The 18,688-nt window shown below is 37.7% G+C and overlaps 3 gene segments (V, D, J or C); all 3 read left to right on the top strand.

Moving 5' to 3' along the window:
• Nucleotides 1–18,688, top strand: part of LOC116080189 — a 1,139,691-nt gene that overhangs the window by 495,693 nt on the left and 625,310 nt on the right.
• Nucleotides 1–18,688, top strand: part of LOC116080190 — a 607,419-nt gene that overhangs the window by 56,804 nt on the left and 531,927 nt on the right. Inside the window, 1 exon segment of the C gene segment in view lies at nucleotides 4,576–4,583. Coding sequence covers nucleotides 4,576–4,583 — 8 coding nt within the window.
• The window catches only part of LOC116080186, a 1,015,034-nt gene that overhangs the window by 474,955 nt on the left and 521,391 nt on the right, over nucleotides 1–18,688 (top strand).

The following is an 18,688-nucleotide window of genomic DNA, read 5'->3' as shown; positions in this document are numbered from 1 at the left end:
ATGCTATAGCAGAAGTGTGGTTTTGCCAAGTACAGATAATTTCTGTAATTTTGTGATGTTTGATATTCTGAGAACTTTCTGAAGGTATATGAATGCTAGAGCCTGAGAGGCATGGTTGGTCATATTTCAGAGAGGTCGATTGTAGTTTGTTAGTAGTAAAATACAGCAAGCAAAACATGTTCTCTGAACTCAAGTTCTGTTATGTTACTAAACAGCTGCCATTCATTAAGCCTATAACAAATTCACTAAAGCTCCTGAAAATATTCAGCAGCCATGACATGTCCCAGAAATTGAGGAAACTGACTGCCACCAATTATATTCATACAGAGACAAGAGCTGCTTGAGGTGACAGCCAGCATCTTTGTCCAGAAAGATGCATTACAAAGTGAGCATCCATCCACATTAAGATCTTCATGCAAATATACTATCTGTTCATGATACAATTGCAAAGTTAGCAAATACATTGAATCATAGTCAAATTTGTCTTAAATTCTGGTTCCTTCTTAACTGTGAACGTAATTTATAGAGGTGTAAACTGATTTGTAAGTAACATATTTTGATTTGTGCAATTCCTGATTGTGTGAGTGTTCTGTTCTAAGTGCAGCTGCAGTAGTTGGGGAATAATCTAGTTTTAGAGATACTGTCTGCCATTATGCAGTGTCTGGATACTTACTCCACCATCAGTTGTTACTCATATTGCTAGATGCAGAAACACCTAGAGAAAAATCGACATATTTATGTAGACAGGAAAAACAGATTACTACCCGTCATTAAAAGATCCTGTCAGTATCACCAGGTTGACAATGAAGATAATCATTTCTCTACAGTTGAAGTCACTGAAGTTTATTATGGCACAAGAACATAGGTATGAATATGTGTGAAACCATAGACATACTTACATAATAAGATTCTCATGACAAATAGGAGGCAATATAGATCCACTTATTTCCAAGAAGTCAATGAGATCAGAAGGAGAAAATAACTGTGCATGAAGCAATTCCAAAAGCCTTTATGGATTCATGTTTAACATCATTATCTTCATAGTACCTGGTATAACTGGCATGTGAGTTTCCAATGTTAAAACACTGGAGAGGTTTTTTGTTAAATAGAATCAATATATGATATCACTGAAAGTCAAATTAGATCCCTATTGACATTTGATAGTAATAAAAAACACTGTCATGAATCAGTTATTACTATATGATAATTATATTTGGTCTTCAGTACCCTAGGAAATATTTAAGAAAAATATGTACCAGTAGTTCCCAGGTGCTATCATAGGAGTGAATATGTCTACTTATCACTATTGTGAGTTGGACAATGTGTATGATGTTCTATCCTAGGGTCTAATACACTGTCATAGAACATCCTGATGGAGGCAAGATGGGCTCACTGCACCTGCTCAGCATCACCTATATGGTTGACTCTTAGAAAGTTCAGATCTCCCATAAACAATTGAAGTACTGTTTCCATTAACAAACCTGGATGTTTTGATTCAGTTCTCAGTGGGAAGGAATAGTTCTTTATGCACGGATACCAAAATGGAACACAAAGCATTTCTTCAGATGGGTTTATGACTCAGACCTCACAATCTCTCTGTCTGACCCAAAAAACCTGTACCAGCTCTGGTTCAAATTATATTATGTCTTAATATTAGAGATACCCTGCATCATGAATATTTAAATGATAGATTGTGGTAGTAATCACAGGGATCCCCAGAGTCCCTGAGCACCAAGCTTCTCACAATGCACTATAGCTAGATCATCTACCTGTTGGCCCCACTAAAAGAAGTAGGTCCCTAGTCCCAGGCCTGAGAAGAATACAGAAACAAAAGTAACACTGGCATCTTTTCCACACACGGTCATTCCTTTGTTCAGCTGCAGCAGTCTGAAGCTGAACTGAGGACTCTTGGACCTTCAGAATAGTTGTCCTTCAAGTACTGTGAGATGGGCAGCTTTCTCTTTTCCTATAGAATTTAGATGACATAGAAACCTGAATGTGATCTTGAATGAATTGGAAACATAGTCCCAATTGCTAAAAGTACATTCTATGATCAGAATTAACAGGGCAGAACCACAATGGATGCAGACAAAATGTTCAACACTGTCTACATATAGGTCAATAACCTGACAACTGAAGACTCTTATATTCCTGCAAAAGGCACAGTGTCAGAATCTCTAAAGGAGCAGGAAACTTCTGGGGAAGTGAGATGATGGAGAAGAGAAAAAAAGAATTGCACAAAGCTTGTGGTTAAGTATTGAGGAAAGGAACAACATGACTGAGTATTAATTCTCATTCCATAAGAATTTTTTATACTTACCTTGTAAGAAATATTCAGAGAATAGGAAGTTTTAAATGAGTAAAATTAACTCATATATTTCCATATTGATAATAATGTTAACACACATGTCTACAATAGTTGTGTCAGCATCTTAGAGTAGAAATGTAGATACCATATCAAATCAATATCTAGTTCCTGGGAGAAAATCAAAATTGCTGATGAACCCACAAAATTCCAATGAGTTGTGAAAACACATTTCTATCTTTTTATATTTGCAAAGTTGGTATTGATCATCAGGTAGAAGAATTTTGAACTTATTACCTTAGAAGTTAATAAGGACAGCTGTAGACATAGCTGCATGACTGTACCTCAAAAGGTATTCAGATGTCTGCTTTAGATTCCACTAGAAGAGCTCTGACATCTTATTCTCTAGGCAAGAGGCCCAAGGCTTCTGGGATGATTATTAACTGAAGAGTTCATATGAAGAGAGTTGTGAGTAACAAAGACACATGTGATTACCAATATGGACTTATCAAGAGAACAGAGTTCAGGGCTAGAGAGAGGGCTTAATGGTTAAGAGCACAAGCTGCTTTCCCAAAAGAACAGGGTTGAATTCCCAGCACCCACATTACAGATCACAACAGTCTGCAACTCTAGTTTCAAGGGATCTGATTCTCTCACACAGACCTAAATATAAGTTTAAAAAATAGTATAGATAAAAGTAAATTGATTTTTAAAGATAAGAGTTCATATCTACTCCATTATTCTTATCCATTTGATAACATGGTCTTCCCCAAAACTCTTATTTTTAATCATGAATAAATTTACTGTAGAGATATCTAGTTACTTCTTCACTGTTGAATCTTTCTATTACATAAAATTTCAATTTTATCTCCTACAATCTAACAACTCACAGAGGCAAAGAATGCCTCCTTAAGTTAAACTCTGGAAAATAGAGTGTCATTATGTATTGGACTCCACTTTTTGTAGCCAAGAAACTTCTTAAGAAATCCATTTAATTTTAATGGTTTCTCATCCAAACAGCAGCACTTTCACATAAAGTTTATGATATACTTAAAAGTTGGTGACTTCTATTTATTTTCAGAGGTTTGTCATTGATATGACTTTTTCAACATATATGGAAGTTTGAATGAAAATGGCCCTTTATAGCCTCATATTGAATGCCAATATTAGGAGATGTGATATTGATAGGGTAGGTGTGGCCTAATTGGAGTAAGTATGTCACCAATTGTGGGATTTATGATGTCAGATACTCAAGTTAAACTGTGTGTCAGTTTCTGTTGCTGATGCCTTCTGACCCAGAAATAGAGCTCTAGCTACCTTTCCAGCACCATGTCTGCTGTCATGCCATCATGGTTCTTGCCATGAAAATAATAAAATAAGTATCTGAACTGTAGGTCAGCTCAAGTTAAATGCTTTGTTTTATAAGAATTGCTATTGTCATGGTGTCTCTTTACATTTATAGAACATCGACTAATATGCTAGGTTTCATACTCATTTGAGCTAAATAGCATGGATTTAAATCTAATAAACTATCAGAGACACTCTCCTTGACTTGTCCTGTCTAGTGCTTGTGTGAATAATAATTCCAGATGCTGATGCATTTTCCTAGAGAATGTGTTTCAAGGTTTGTCCATAACATTCACCAGTAGTAACTTGCAGAGAGGAGACTTTAGAAATCTCCAGATGTGTATCCAAAAGTACTTCTTACAATTTATATATATGGCCTCTGAGAAAGTCATGATATACCAATCTGTATGACATATCAATCTATAGAAGAATTGACAAGTAAGACATCATAAAATTGAAAAGCTTCTGTAAGGCAAATGACACTGTCAATAGGACATGGCAATGTACAGATTGGGAATAGATCTTTATTAACCCTGTATCCTACAGAAAGTTAATATGTAAAATATATGAAGAAGTCAGGAAGTTAGACTCCTAAGAATCAAATAACCATATTAAAAATGGGGTACCAAGCTAAACAATTTTCAACAGAAGAAACTAAAATGGCTAAGAAGCACCAAAAATATATTCAACAACCTTAGTCATCAGGGAACTGCAAACCAAAACAACCCTGAGATTCCATCTCCTACCAATCTGAATGGCTAAGATCAAAAACTCAGAAGACAGCAGATATTGTCCAGGATGTGGAATAAGAGGAGCATTCCTTTATTGCTGCTAGGATTGCAACCTGGTAAAATCACTTTGGATAAAATCAGGTGGTTCCTCAGAAAATGGGAAATAGTTCTACCAGAAGACCTAGCTATATCTCTACTGGGCATATACTCAAAAGAGGCTCCAACATATAACAAACATATAACAAGGACACATGCTCCTGTATGTCCATAGCAGCCTTGTTTATAATGGCCAGAATCTGCAAAAAATCCAGATGTTCCTCAACAAAAGAATGTATACAGAAATTGTGGTACATGTACACAATGGAGTATTACTTATTGTATTTTTTATTAGACATTTTATTTATTTGCATTTCAAGTGTTCTCCCCTTTCCTGGTTTCCCCTCCAAAAACTCCCTATCCCTTCTCTCCTTCCCCTGCTCTACAACCTGCCCACCCCCACTTTCTGGCCCTGGCATTCCCCTACACTGGGGCATAAAGCTTTCGCAGAACCAAGGGCCTCTCCTCTCATTGATGACAGACAAGGCAATCCTCTGCTACCTATGTGGCTGGAGGCATAGGTCCCTCCATGTGTATGCTTTGGTTGGTGATTTAGTCCCTGGGACTACTGGGGGTACTGGTTAGTTCATACTGTTGTCCCTCCTATGAGGCTGCAAACCACTTCAGCTCCTTGGGTCCTTTCTCTAGCTCTTCCATTGGGGACCCTTTGTTCAGTCCAATGGTTGGCTGAAAGCATCCATCTCTGAATTTGTCAGGTACTGGCAGAGCCTTTCAGGAGACAGCTAAATCAGGCTCCTGTCAGTAGGCACTTGTTGGTATCCACAATGGTGTCTGGGTTTGGTGGATATGGGATGGATCTCCAGGTGTGGCAATCTCCAGATGGCTTTTCCTTCAGTCTCTGCTCCACACTTTGGCTCTGTAACTCCTCCCATGGGTATTTTGTTCTCCTGTCTAAGAAGGTATCCACACTTTGATTTTCTTTCTTCTTGAGCTTCATATGGTCTGTAAATTGTATATTCAGTATTCTAAGCTTCTGGGCTAATATCCACTTATCAGTGAGTGCATACAATGTGTGTTCTTTTGTAATTGGGTTATCACACTCAGGATGATATTTTAATATCTATTAAAAACAATGACTTCCTGAAATTTCCAGGTAAATTCATGGAACTTCAAAATATCATCCTGAGTGAGGTAACCAAGACACAAAAGAACACTCATGCTGTATATTCACTGTTAAGTGATTATTATCACAAAAGATCATAATACCCATTATATAACCCACAAACTATATAAAGCTTAACAAGAAGGAAAACCAAAGCGTGGATGCTTCAGTCCAGCTTAAATGGGGCTACAAATAATTACAGGAGATATAGGGATCGAGGGACATGGGAGGGAAAAAAGAAGAGAAGGGTGAAGAAGAGGGGCAGGTTCAGGTAAAGGAAGAGGCAAGAAAGAAGTTCAGAAGGTAAGGAAAAAGATTAGAAATATGTAGAAGTGGGGGTAGGGAACTAGGGGTAGCCACTAGAAAGTCTCAGACTTCAGAGAAGTGACTCAACAGGGATGACATTATCCAAAACACCCATCAAAAGGGAGGAGGAACCTGTGTAGACCACCTCCAGTAGAAAAGCATGGTCCCCAGTTGAAGGATAGGGCCACTCACCCAGATCAATGTTTTTTATTTACATCCAAATGCTGCTCCCTCTCCTGGTCCCTCCTTTATTTCCCATACCTCCTCCCCTTCTCCTCTGAGAGGGTGTGTCCCCCTGGGAATTACCCCACCATGCAACAAAAATAATGTTTGCCAATTCTAACAAATGTCCTGATAATTGAGTTCTTTTTTTCTTTACTGGCAAATACAATTGCAGTGTGTATATTTATCAAATCTTTTACACAACCAATAGGACATGGACATCTAAGATGATTCTATTCCAAAACCAGTTTGAGTAATTATTAAATTTTCCACATTAAATCTGAGTTATTTTAGAAGTCATCATACTGATTTCCATAATACTTGTACTAATAAACCCTCCCACAACAGTAATTAAAGATTGCTCTTTATACACATTGGTAGCATACAAATGCCATTTTAATATATATTATTCATTTTAATGGTCCAGATTAAATTTAAAATTAGAATTAGTTTGGCTTTACTTGATGACTAGAGAAATTAGATACATTTAGTACTTATGAAAAAATAGGAGGAAATCTTTCCCCAGTATATTTTTGAAGAATATTAGCAGATAGAATCTACAGTTAAGGTAAAACATTAACCCAAATAATAATACCAACAGACAGAAGAATTAAATATGGATGGTTCTCTAAAAAGAAAACATGAATATACAGTGCATATATGAACCAGGGTAGCATTCACTCACTTCCATATCACTTAAGTAAGAATGGTTTTCAACAAAAAAATAATCATATCTGATGTAGATACAAAGAAAAAGGAATTCTTACATATTGCTGGTATGAAGGTTAACTGACTAAATCAAAATAAAACTTTGAATTGTTATCACAGACACATAATAAACAATATTGTAACACTGCTCCTGCTACCAAACTCATTTGTTTCCTTATTGTGTTCTATAATAACTACACCCCATACAGGTTCAACCCATGAGCTGATGCTGTAGCAGGAAAACATGCAAATTGAGACCTACTCTTTTCTCATAAAATCCTGTTCAGACTCTAGCTCTCTAGCTTTCATAGAGGCCTAGTCCTGATTTCCCCAGCCTTCAGTTAATAGATCCAGTGATCAGCCTTGAACACAGACCTTTCACCATGAAGTTGTGGCTCAACTGAATTTTCCTTGTAACACTTTTAAATGGTATTTTATGGTGAACAAGAAATGCTGAGTATGTGTGTGTGTGTGCCTGTGTGTGTGTGTGTAAGTAAGAGGGACAGTGGATCTATGTGACATTTTCGTGACCAGGATTCTTTATTATTGCAGGTATCCAATGTGAGGTGAAGCTGGTGGAATCTGGAGGAGGCTTGGTACAACCTGGGGGTTCTCTGAGACTCTCCTGTGCAGCTTCTGGATTCACTTTCACTGATTTCTACATGAGCTGGATTCTCCAGCCTCCAGGGAAGGCGCCTGAGTGGTTGTGTTTAATTAGAAACAAAGCTAATGGTTACACAACAGAGTACAGTGCATCTGTGAAGGGTCGGTTCACCATCTCCAGAGAGAATTCCCAAAATATCCTCTATCTTCAAATGAACACCCTGAGAGCTGAGAACACTGCCACTTATTACTGCACACACCTTGTACACAGTGTGGGGTCTTCTGTGTGAACCTAGACACAAACCTCCTTGCAGGGGTGCTTGGGACCAGCAGGGGGCGCACATGACCACAGAAAATGACAGTGCATTGCCTCTCCATGTACTACTTTTCATCTGGAAATTTCTCTGGAACTCATCATGCTTTATCTTCACAGAAGTCTACGCATTGGGAAGAGACAATTGAACAGAATTTCTAATCTATGAGAAACTGTATGTGGGTGCAAATTTCTATTGGAAAGAGGGAAATTTTGAAGACACAGCACAGATATGTTTTGTTTCTAATTGCAGGTTGCCTTTAGACATACTGCTCTGCAGCTCCTTGTGTATCAATTTAATGTGCTGAACTTTTACTATAAATGGTACCTCCAGGTTCTTTTTAAAAATACTTTATAATCTTACTCTACACCAAAATTTGGGGGCTTCGTAAAATTATTGGAAAAAATATTGTAGTAATGGACTTGTCATACTTGATATTTATTCATATGATATTGAAGTGTTACTCTAAATAAAATGAAAGATGGGATTTGTTTATAAAGTATGTCTTCATGAAAAAGATTTTTCTATATTTTAATAAAAAGCCAATTCATATTATACATATTACACTGAATTAATTTTATAATTCAGTCTTATGATAGATTTTTTTTCAAAAACACTGACCAAATATAGAATTCTGCCATGTCTTGATATGAATCATTAATGTAATATTCATTAAATGGTAGTCTTAATAGTTTTAAATAATGACATTAGCTCAATGGCCTTACTTTACTAATATAATTCAATCAATTATTCCTATCTAAATCTCTTCTTAATTTGCTTTTTTTAAAGAAAAATAAAGTTTAATGATCAGTGAGATATCTTTGTAAAACCAGACACTAAACACTAAGGTTAGTATTAGGTTTTCCAAAAGGCTTTTCTTTTTCAGTTAAAAGCAAATGTTATATATTTTTACCTTCATACTGATAGACCTTAATAGATCATAATAAATCAATGTGGTACTGTATTTTAAATGAATCTGACTAAACATATTCCCCAGAATTGCTAATAAATAATTAGAAGCTTATGATGCCTAAGTTAATGTGTACAATAATTAACATCTAAATTTTTCTGTAATTTGTGTTTTGAAAAGGAATAAGAGTTTCCTCTCATGCGGTTGTCATCAAGCAGGCCTAAAGGTGGGATGACCTTGATGGAGCTACTGACTGAATACACCCCCTTTTACCTCATCTCACCATCAATCTAAGAAGAGAAAACTGACTAGAGGTAGTTCTTACCACCCGATCAGAAAGAGATTACATCAGTATAGATGAAAATACCTATAAAGAAAACTATACTCAAGAAGATGCTAATCCCTCCCCAAATCTTCTCTAATTCTCAGGGCCACTATTAAAATTAATACTCCTTGCATTGATTGGCTTCCTAATGGAGTCATTTGGGTTGAACAGTGGCCTCTATTAAGGGAGAAACTTGAAGACCTCATAAACTGGTAAAGAGCAGCTTCTACTACAACATGTTATCTCCTCCTACAGTCAGTGGAACATCCCTGTGTTCACTATAAAATAAGGGCTCAAAGGGATGGAGACTAATTCAGAATTTAAGGGCAATTAATAAAACCATACAAGTCTGGGGTTCTCCTCCAAAGGTCCTGCCATGTCTCAGACACCCCTGCCAATGTCCCACTTTTGGTAATAGATATCATAAACTCCCTTTTTTCTATCCCTCCATGCTTGAGACTGTGAACACATTGTATTATCAGTACCCATCCATGCCACATTAACAACTCCGGGCCAATCTCACAACACGAATGGGCCATTCTCCCTTGGGAAATGTCTAACAGCCTGACCCTTTGACAAAAAGCTGTGACCATTGCATTAAAACATTGTTAGAAAAGGGGTGCAGTATATATCACTATATGAATAACATCTTAATATGGGTAGATTCTTCAACCTCTCCTCCAAATTGAAAGATCAATTAATTCCTTCCTGATTGCCTCTAGAATCGATGCAGCCCCTCTCAAAATGAAACTTATTCTACCCATTGCATTTATAGGAAAAGAAATGTCCCACACATCAATATGTTCTCTCTTAAACCCACTCTTCTTTCTTCAAGACTTAACTCTTACTTCCTTCCAGGTCTTTTTGGGTAACCTTAACTGATTTTGTCCCTGGTTTCCCCTTCCCACAAGTACTCTTGCACTGCTATTTAACCTCTTAAAAGGAAATTAAAAGCCCTCCTCCCCACAAACTCTGCTGAGTCAACCATGATCTAAAAATTCTGTCTAAGTGGCCCTAAAAGAGAAGGCTCTCCTTACATATGACCCAATACTTGTGGAAGCATTTTATCAATCCCAGAGGAAGTCCCTGTACTTTGCCACTATTTACCAAATCTAGAGCCCTGGCAGCCACAGAAGGGTCTGGAAGACTGCCTTGCTCTGGATTCCCCTTTGAGAGCCATAACTCATTGGTTGCTCTCACCAGGCTGAAGCCCCTAGAGTCTCCAACAACAACATCCAGTACAAAGACAAATGGGTCCCAGATGTGTGGCAAGAACATCTAGGGTGCCTCAACTGATATCCAGGAGAATTCAATGTGACTTCTGATTCCACAAGAAGGATGAGAATCTCCCCACCTCCCACACCTGACTCCCAGACAAGTAACCTGCCCTTTTTCTGTGGTACTCTCGATCAGCTCCATGGTATGGATTTGGAAAAGCTAAAGGGGCACCTCATGTTTTCTGGCCAGAGTTACCCTCTGGTGTGTGCTGAAGGTCCCTTTAGCTCAGTCTGAAACCCAACAACCCTTAATAGGTGTTGGAAAAGAACTGATATTTAACTTCTCTTTAAGTCAACAACAAATCTCATAATGCAGCAGCCATTTAAAGGCCATGAAACATCTGCCAATTCTTAAATCTGCAGAAAGTCTCAGCATTTTTTAACTCTGTGGAATCCCCCAAAGCCAATAGGCCAAGGGAACAATCCCAATGGACAAGGCATTTCTTCTCCTTTCTGCCATGGGAAATTCATCATCACATAAAAAAAAAAATTCCCTCAGGTAAGGGAGATATGTGCCCTATTAAAACCTCACAGAATAAAGATCTCCAAAAAGCAAGCTTCCTTGTTTTGGGGTAAATTTCTTCAGATATACCATTTATGACCAATGGTAATATTTACATTCCTGACTCCTTGACCTAAGTAATGTATCTCACCCAAAGCAGGGACACCCAATAAGAAAAACACCCTCCCATGGATTTTTGCCAATCTTAGATGCAATTCAGCAGTGCATAGGATCCTCTAAAATAGGCCAAACAGATGACCCCAAGGCCTTTGTACCTCCTCAGTTGGTTGAACCCAAAGATCAAAGTCCTAAAAATCACCCTATTTCAGACTCACAGCTCTTACCCAAGTAATACAGGAAAAAAAATCCATCTACCCATCCCTATTCCCTTAAAGTCCCCAAAGGAAGATCCTTAGCCTCACCTGCCTCTCCTTCTGTCACCTAAGGATGGGGCTTCATTACAAAAACAAATGAGTTTCCACTGGCCCCTCCTCAACTTCATCCCTCTCCAAACTGGAGAGGGTTAACTCTCCTGCCCCTCCCTGAACCAACAAAGCCATAAACTTACCAAAAATCATAGACAAACCCCATGTAATCCTGTAACCACCTATGCTCAACTTTCTACCAGGCAATAGTTTTGTACTTTCTGTGATTCTTTTCCCAAAGGAGACTGCTGTACCTTCTACTGTACTCTGGACTCATATATAGAGCCAGTATCCCCAAATGCCCCAGCATTCCTGGTTAAAATTAACCCCCATTCAAACTAAACCACTCAATTGTTCCCGATTCCAGGCCTCACACTTAAAATAACTCAGACAGGCAGTGCAGGAGGACGGCATTCATGCAACCTAGACAAAACGTTTCCTACAAAGCCATATTGCCAACCTAAACATGCCTTAGGATTGGAGAAATATTTGCCATTCCTCCATGCCGTTCTGATATTTTTACAACAGATACCCTGTTTCTAGGTAAACACCTTCAACAAGTCAGTCAAAATGGAGACTCGGGGCACTTCATGAACTCTTGGACCAGGAAGACTTTCCCACTGGAGCCTCTGTGCAACCAAAGCATTGGACAGCCCCACTCTGCTCTCAAGCTTAGAGGACTTTGCTTCCTCCCTTATTAGTTCTCTGTCAAAAGCAGGGATAAACCCTATCTGATTTTATTCTCAGAAGTAGAACAAGCCTATAAAGACAAATTCCCAATCCCATAGTTAGAGATCTCCTTCTTAAAAAGATCATCTGGAAAGACAGGACTTCTGAGTCCAGGTTAACTTGCCAGGGTCTCTGGGAAGAACATTATGATGGGTGAATTGTGGCAACTCAGAATATAGGAACCATGTCACACCAGATTACATTTGTGGTTCAGGCATTAGTGGTACTAAAAAAAAATATTCTGGTTTAAGTGGAAAGAGAAAGGACATTGAAGAAATGAATGCACACAAAACTCCCTTCCCATAAAATGTCCTAATACTAGTAAGACAATATGTCCCCAATGTTGCAAAGGTTTTCACTGTAACAAAGATTGTACCTCCCATATAACAAAGATAGTAAGCCACTGGAGCCTTTAAACTTAAGAGCGGAAGCCCTCAGCCCTGACAGTAAGATGCTGAACATTAAATTTGAACACTTTATGGGTGTCCAGACAAAATTTAACCAGTAATGTGCCTTATTGATACTGGAGCAGAAAAGAAAATATTGAGACAACAAGAGATCCCACATGACTGGCAACCGATCCCTAGGCCCCAGCTTCTAGGCATAGGGGTTCCTCTCATGTATTTATCACCAGACAGGCCTAAAGGTGGGAGGATCCTGATGGAACTACTGGCTTCATATACTTCCTTGTAGCAAAAGTAGCCACTGATCTTCTAGGGAAGATATCTTACAAGCCCTCCATATGGTAATTACCACCCAATGAGGAAAAGATTACATCAAAATAGATGAAAATACCTATAAAGAAATGCCCAAGGAGACTCTGAAAACTCTTTTCTAAATCACCCACAATTCTAAGGGACAACTGTTAAATTTGGTATTCCCTGCCTTGATTGGCTCTCCAATGAAGCCATTTGGCTTCCACAGTAGCCTCTTTCCAGGGAGAAGCTTAAAGCCCTCACACAACAGGTAGAGCTTCTATTAAAACATTTCTGCCAATCCTGCAATCCATGGGACACTGATATTCACTGTAAAAAAAAGAGGGATGGAGATTAACATAATATTTGAGGGCAATTAACAAAAGCATGGGAGTCTGGGGCTTTCTCCATAAGAGGCTGCCCCACATCTCAACCATCACTGCCAATGCCCCCCATTAGCAATAAACCTAAAAGACTTTTTTCCCATCTCTCTCCACCTTGATACTTAAAATGCTTTGCCTAACAATCCAACCATTTGTCAGGAGTCTTTGGCCACTGCATCAAAATCTTATTTAGACATAGGATTCAATATATGTCATTATATGGATGACATCTCAACATGGGGAGATTCTTCCACTGTCCCCTCCTAAATTAATGACTATCTAATACCTTTCCTATCTTATCTAGGATTCAAAAAAGCCCCTCATAAACTACAACTTATTCTGCACCGTTTCGTTTTTAGTTACAGAAATCTCCCTCAGCTCAATAAACCCCACAAACACACCCTTTCTTTCCCTCTGAAATTAACTCTCCCCTCTCTCCAGAACTTTTTGCGTAACCTTAATTGGCTTAGACCCTGACTCTCTCTTCCCACAAGCATGTTTCAATCTCTTGTCAACCTCTTAAAAGGAGATAAAAGGCCCTCATCCCAGAGAATGTTGTTCCATGAAGCAATCCAAGCTCTAAATTCTGTCAATGTAGCCTTAAAAGACATGGCTGTTGGCAGATATGACCCAACAATGACCATATACCTCTTTATCTTTAATTTCTCCACTATACTTGGAGCCATATACAAAGCCCAAGGGGCGCTGAATGGCTCCACAACAAGATGGGCTGCATACCTTGAATTCTAATTGAGGTGGATTCACTTACTATGATGATTAAAAGTGGCAGTTACAGAGCCCTAGAAACTTTAGGAAAAGAACCTGACATTCTGTCATCCCCTTTTCCTCTCTGATGCTTAACATTTACTGATGGGGGAAAGAGGAATGCAACAGCAGTAATATACTACTCCTCTGGGGATGAATCTTTTATTGTCCAATTCAGAGAGCTGCCCCATCACTCCCTCTAATATAAAGAATTCTATGGTATCTATCTAGCCCTTTAAATCAAGGTTCCTCTTAACCTTTTTTTCAGACAGTGTATATGCTGTCATTTTTCTCCCATGGCTGTCAAGATCCTTTGTCAAAATAGATGCCAACTGACTTTCCTCTCTACTCAGAGAGGCTTCCAAACTCTTACAGGCTAATATTCTCTTTTGGCTATCACAAATATGGCCAATATGAACAGTGTGCACATGGGTCCCTATGGCATGGTGGGGAATCTTTTGGGCATATGCCCAGGAATGGTATAGCTGGGTCTTCAGGTAGATTTTTTTCCAGTTTTCTCAGGAAGATCCAGATTGATTTACAAACTAGTTCTAACACTTTTGAATCCCACCAGCAATAGAAGAGTATTCCTCTTTATGCACATCCACACCAATATGTGCTGTCATCTGAGTTTTTGATCTTAGCCATTCTGATTGGTATAAGGTAAAATCTTAGGGTAATTTTAATTTGCACTTCCCTAATCACTAAGGACTTTGAACACTTCTTTAAGTGCTTCCATGCCATTAGACTTTCCTCTGTTGTGAACTCCCTGTTTAGTTCTATACCACATTTTTTTGATTGGGTTGTTTGGTTTTTTTGGAGTTTAGCTTCTCGAGGTCTTTTAAAATTTTGGATATGAGCCTTCTATATGATATAGAGTAACTGAAGATTTTTCCCAATCTGTAGGTTGCTGATTTTTCCTATTGACTATGTCCTTTGCTGTACAGAAACTTTTCAGTTTCATTAGATCCAATTTATTAATTCTTGATCTTAGATCCAGAACCATTGAGTTCTGTTTATGAAATCTCCTCCTATTGCAAAGAGTTCAAGTCTCTTTCCCACTTCCTATTCTATTAGATTTAGTGTACCTAGTTTTATGTTGAGGTCCTTGATTGACTTGGACTTGAGCTTGGTTAAAAGTGACAAATATGGAACTATTTTCATTTTTCTACATACCAACAGCCACTTAGACCAATACTATCTATTGTAGATTCTTTCATTTTTCCATTGTATCCTTTTGGCATCTTTGTCAAAGATCAAGTGTACTTAAGTGTGTGATTTTATTTGGAGGTCTTCAATTCTATTCCATTGATTAACTTGTCTCTCTCTGTACCAGTATCATGAAGTTTTTATCACAGTAGTATAGCTTGCAGTCAAGGAATGGTGATTCCTCATAAATTCTTTTATTTTTAGAAGTGGTTTTGCTATCTTGTTTTTTTGTTTTGTTTTGTTTTGGTTTTTTTGTTGTTGTTTTTTGGTTTGTTTGGTTTTTTTTTTTTTTGTTTTTTGGGATTTTTTTTTGGTTTTCCATATGAAATTGAGAATTGTTCTTCCCATATCTTTTAAGAGTTATTCTGGAATTTTGATGGGGACTGCAATGTACCTGTAGAATACTTTTGGTAGAATGTCCATTTTTATTATGTTAATCCTACCTATCCATGAGTATTGGAGATCTAGCCGTCTTACATGTCCTTCCCCACATCTGATCTTGAACCCCACATTTCCCTCCCCATCCCCTCTCCCTCCAAGTTTCCTCTCTTCATCTGCCTCTTTGACTTTTTTATTTCTAATTGAGGTTCAAGCTTACTCAATTGGGCCTTCCTTCTTGTTTAGCTTCTTTGGGTCTATTGTATATAATATTGTACCTTATTTTATGGCTTATATTCTCTTATAAGTGAGTGAATACCAAGCATAATACTTTGGATCTAGGCTACCTCACTCAAGATGATATTTTCTAGTTTGATCTATTTGCCTGGAAAATTCATGATTCCCTCATTTTTAATACCTGAGTATTATTCCATTGTGTAAATTAACCACATTTTATATATTCAATCCTCAGTTGAGGGACATTTAGGTTGTTTCCAACTTCTGGCTTTTAAGAAGAAAACTGCTATGAACATAGTTGAGCATGTGTCTTTATTGTATGGTGAAGAATCTTTGGGTATATGTCCAGTAATAGTACTGCTGGTTCTTTAGGTAAAACTATTCCCAATTTTCTCAGAAATCATGGGATTGATTTGTAGAGTGATTGTAAAATGTTACACTCCTCCATGCAATGTATGAGCATTCACCTTACTCCACATCCTCATCAGAATGTACATCACTTGAGTGTTTGACCTTAGCCATTCTGAGTGATGTATGATGGAATGTAAGGGTCATTTTGATTTACATTTCCTTGATGACTGAGATATTTGAACATTTTTAAGTGCTATCCAACCATTCAGGATTCCTCTGTTGATATTTCTCTGTTTAGTTTTGTACCTCATTTTGTATTGGTTTTATTTTGTTATTTTTTATTTGGTTTGTTGGGCTAACTTCTTGAGTTCTTTATAAATTTTGGATATTTTTAGATTCTGTCAGATATAGGCAACTAATATTTAGGCTGCCATTTTCCCCTACTGACAGTGACATTTGCCTTATGGAAGATTTCAATTTTATTTAGTCCCATTTATTAAATATTGATCTTAGTACCTGAGCCATTGGTGTCCTGTTCAGGATGTTGTCTTCTGTAACAGTGAATTCAAAGCTTTTTACCACTTACTCTTCTATTAGATTTAGTGTATCTAGTTATATGTTGAGATCTTTGATCCACTTGGTCTTGAGTTTTGCTCAGGGTGATAAATGTTGACCTATTTGCATTCCTCTATGAGCAGACCAGTTACACCAGCACCATTCGTTAAAGATGATTATTTTCCATTGTATGGTTTTTGGATACTTTGTCAAATATGGAGTGTCTGTAGGTGTACAGGTTTATATCTGTGTCTTTGATTCAATTCTGTTGATCAACCTGTTTATTTCTATTCCAATACTATGCAAGTTTATTACTATTGCTCTGTAATACAGCTTAAAATTAGATACAATGATGCTTCCAGAAGTTCTTTTATTTTGAGGGACTGTTTTGGCTATTCTGGGGTTTTTTCCACATGTAGTTGAGAATTTTTCTTTCAAGGTCTATAAAGGATTGTGTTGAAATTTTAGTGAGAAGTGAACTGAATAAGTAGATTTTTTTGGTAAGATGGCCATTATTACTATGGTAATCCTGCTGAGCATTGGGCATGAAAAATCTTTCCATCTTCTGATATCTTGTTTTACTTTTTTCATCAGTCTTCAAGTTCTTGTCATACAGGTTTTTCAGTTGCATAAGTAGTAGTACACAAAGATACTTTTAATCTAAGTGTTTATTGAGAAAGATCTTATTTTCCTTACTTCTTTCTCAGCCACTTTATCATTTGTACAAAAAAAGGTTTACTAATTTTTTTAGTTAATTTTATATCCAGTTACTTTGATGAATGTGAAGAGTAAAATAATGGACTTAAATTTTATGAAGATGATAGATACCTTTGAAGAGAAAATGAATAAGTCCCTTAAGATTATGAAAAAAAAATACAATAAAAATTAGAGGCCTTTAAAAAAACAAATAAATATAAAGCAATAATGAAAACTACAATTAAAAAGGTAAAGGAACTGCATAAATCTATTCAAATTCTCAAAATGTAAATACAATCAATAAAAAGAGGGAATAAATCTGGGGATGGAAAACGTAAGAAAGAGAACAAGAACTGTAAACACGAGCATCACCAACAGAATGCCAGAGATAGAAGAGAGCATCTCAGGCACAGAAGACAGTACTGAAAAAATTGATAACATCACTCTAAGAAATTGCTATATCTACAAATTTTCTAACACAAAACATCCAGGAAATTTGAGACATTATGAGCAGAGCAAACCTAAGAATAGGGACAATAGAAGAAAGAGATGATTCACAGATTAAAAGCCCTGAAACTGTCTTCAAAAATATCATAGAAGAAAATGCCCCTAATCTAAAGAAAGTTATAGCTATAAACATATCAGAAGCTTATAGAACACCAAATAGATTCAAATTCTCCTCTCACATTATAATCAAAATACTAAATGTACAGAACAAAGAATGAATATTAAAAGTGCAAGGGATAAAGCACAAATAACATATAAAGGCAGACCTAACAGAATTACCCATGATTTCTCAACTGAGACTCTAAAAGCCAGAAGAGCCCAGATGGATGTCTTGCAGTCCCTAAGAGAGAGCATCATCCCTGACTAATTTAATGCAACAAAGCTTCCAACCACTATAGATAGAAAAATCTAGATATTCCATGACAAATTAAATGTTGGGAACCAAATGGCACTTGGCTGACCTGCCTCCACCTGACTAGAATCCAGAGACAAATATTCTGCCTGGCAACCACAAATTTCCTGCTTGGCCCTGAGAGAAGCGTGATCAGTGTACCTTGACTTTTGAGAAACCGTTACCTACCCAACCGTTTCCTCCCTACCTGTTGTCCTCGGGGTTCCCATGGCCCCCAGAAGAGCTTGTAATTCTTCACTGTACTCTCTCCTGCCTCCCACCCTTCCAAAACCTTGTTTTAAATTTGAGCACCTGCTTTTAGTAAACGACTCTTGACAAGCAATGCTTCCTTGAGTCCTGTCTTCTCTCTCGCCCATTCTTTATTTTCAGGTTGTGACCCTCCTTGTGTCCCCCGAAGTACTGAGACCCGTGGGTCGGGTCAGAGTGGCGTCTCATCGTGGGGCCCGAGGCATGGGTCGGTCCCCCTGGATGGATTAAGATCCCGATCGCTCTCTGATGTTCATGACTGCTACAGCTTGCCCGGCTGCTTCAGTTATTAGGTACATCATCCGTCTAACTTTTATCAAGAATGGGTAAG

This window comes from Mastomys coucha, unplaced genomic scaffold (genome assembly GCF_008632895.1).
Source record: "Mastomys coucha isolate ucsf_1 unplaced genomic scaffold, UCSF_Mcou_1 pScaffold6, whole genome shotgun sequence".
Lineage (NCBI taxonomy): Eukaryota > Metazoa > Chordata > Mammalia > Rodentia > Muridae > Mastomys > Mastomys coucha.
This window is presented reverse-complemented; position numbering and strand designations above follow the sequence as displayed.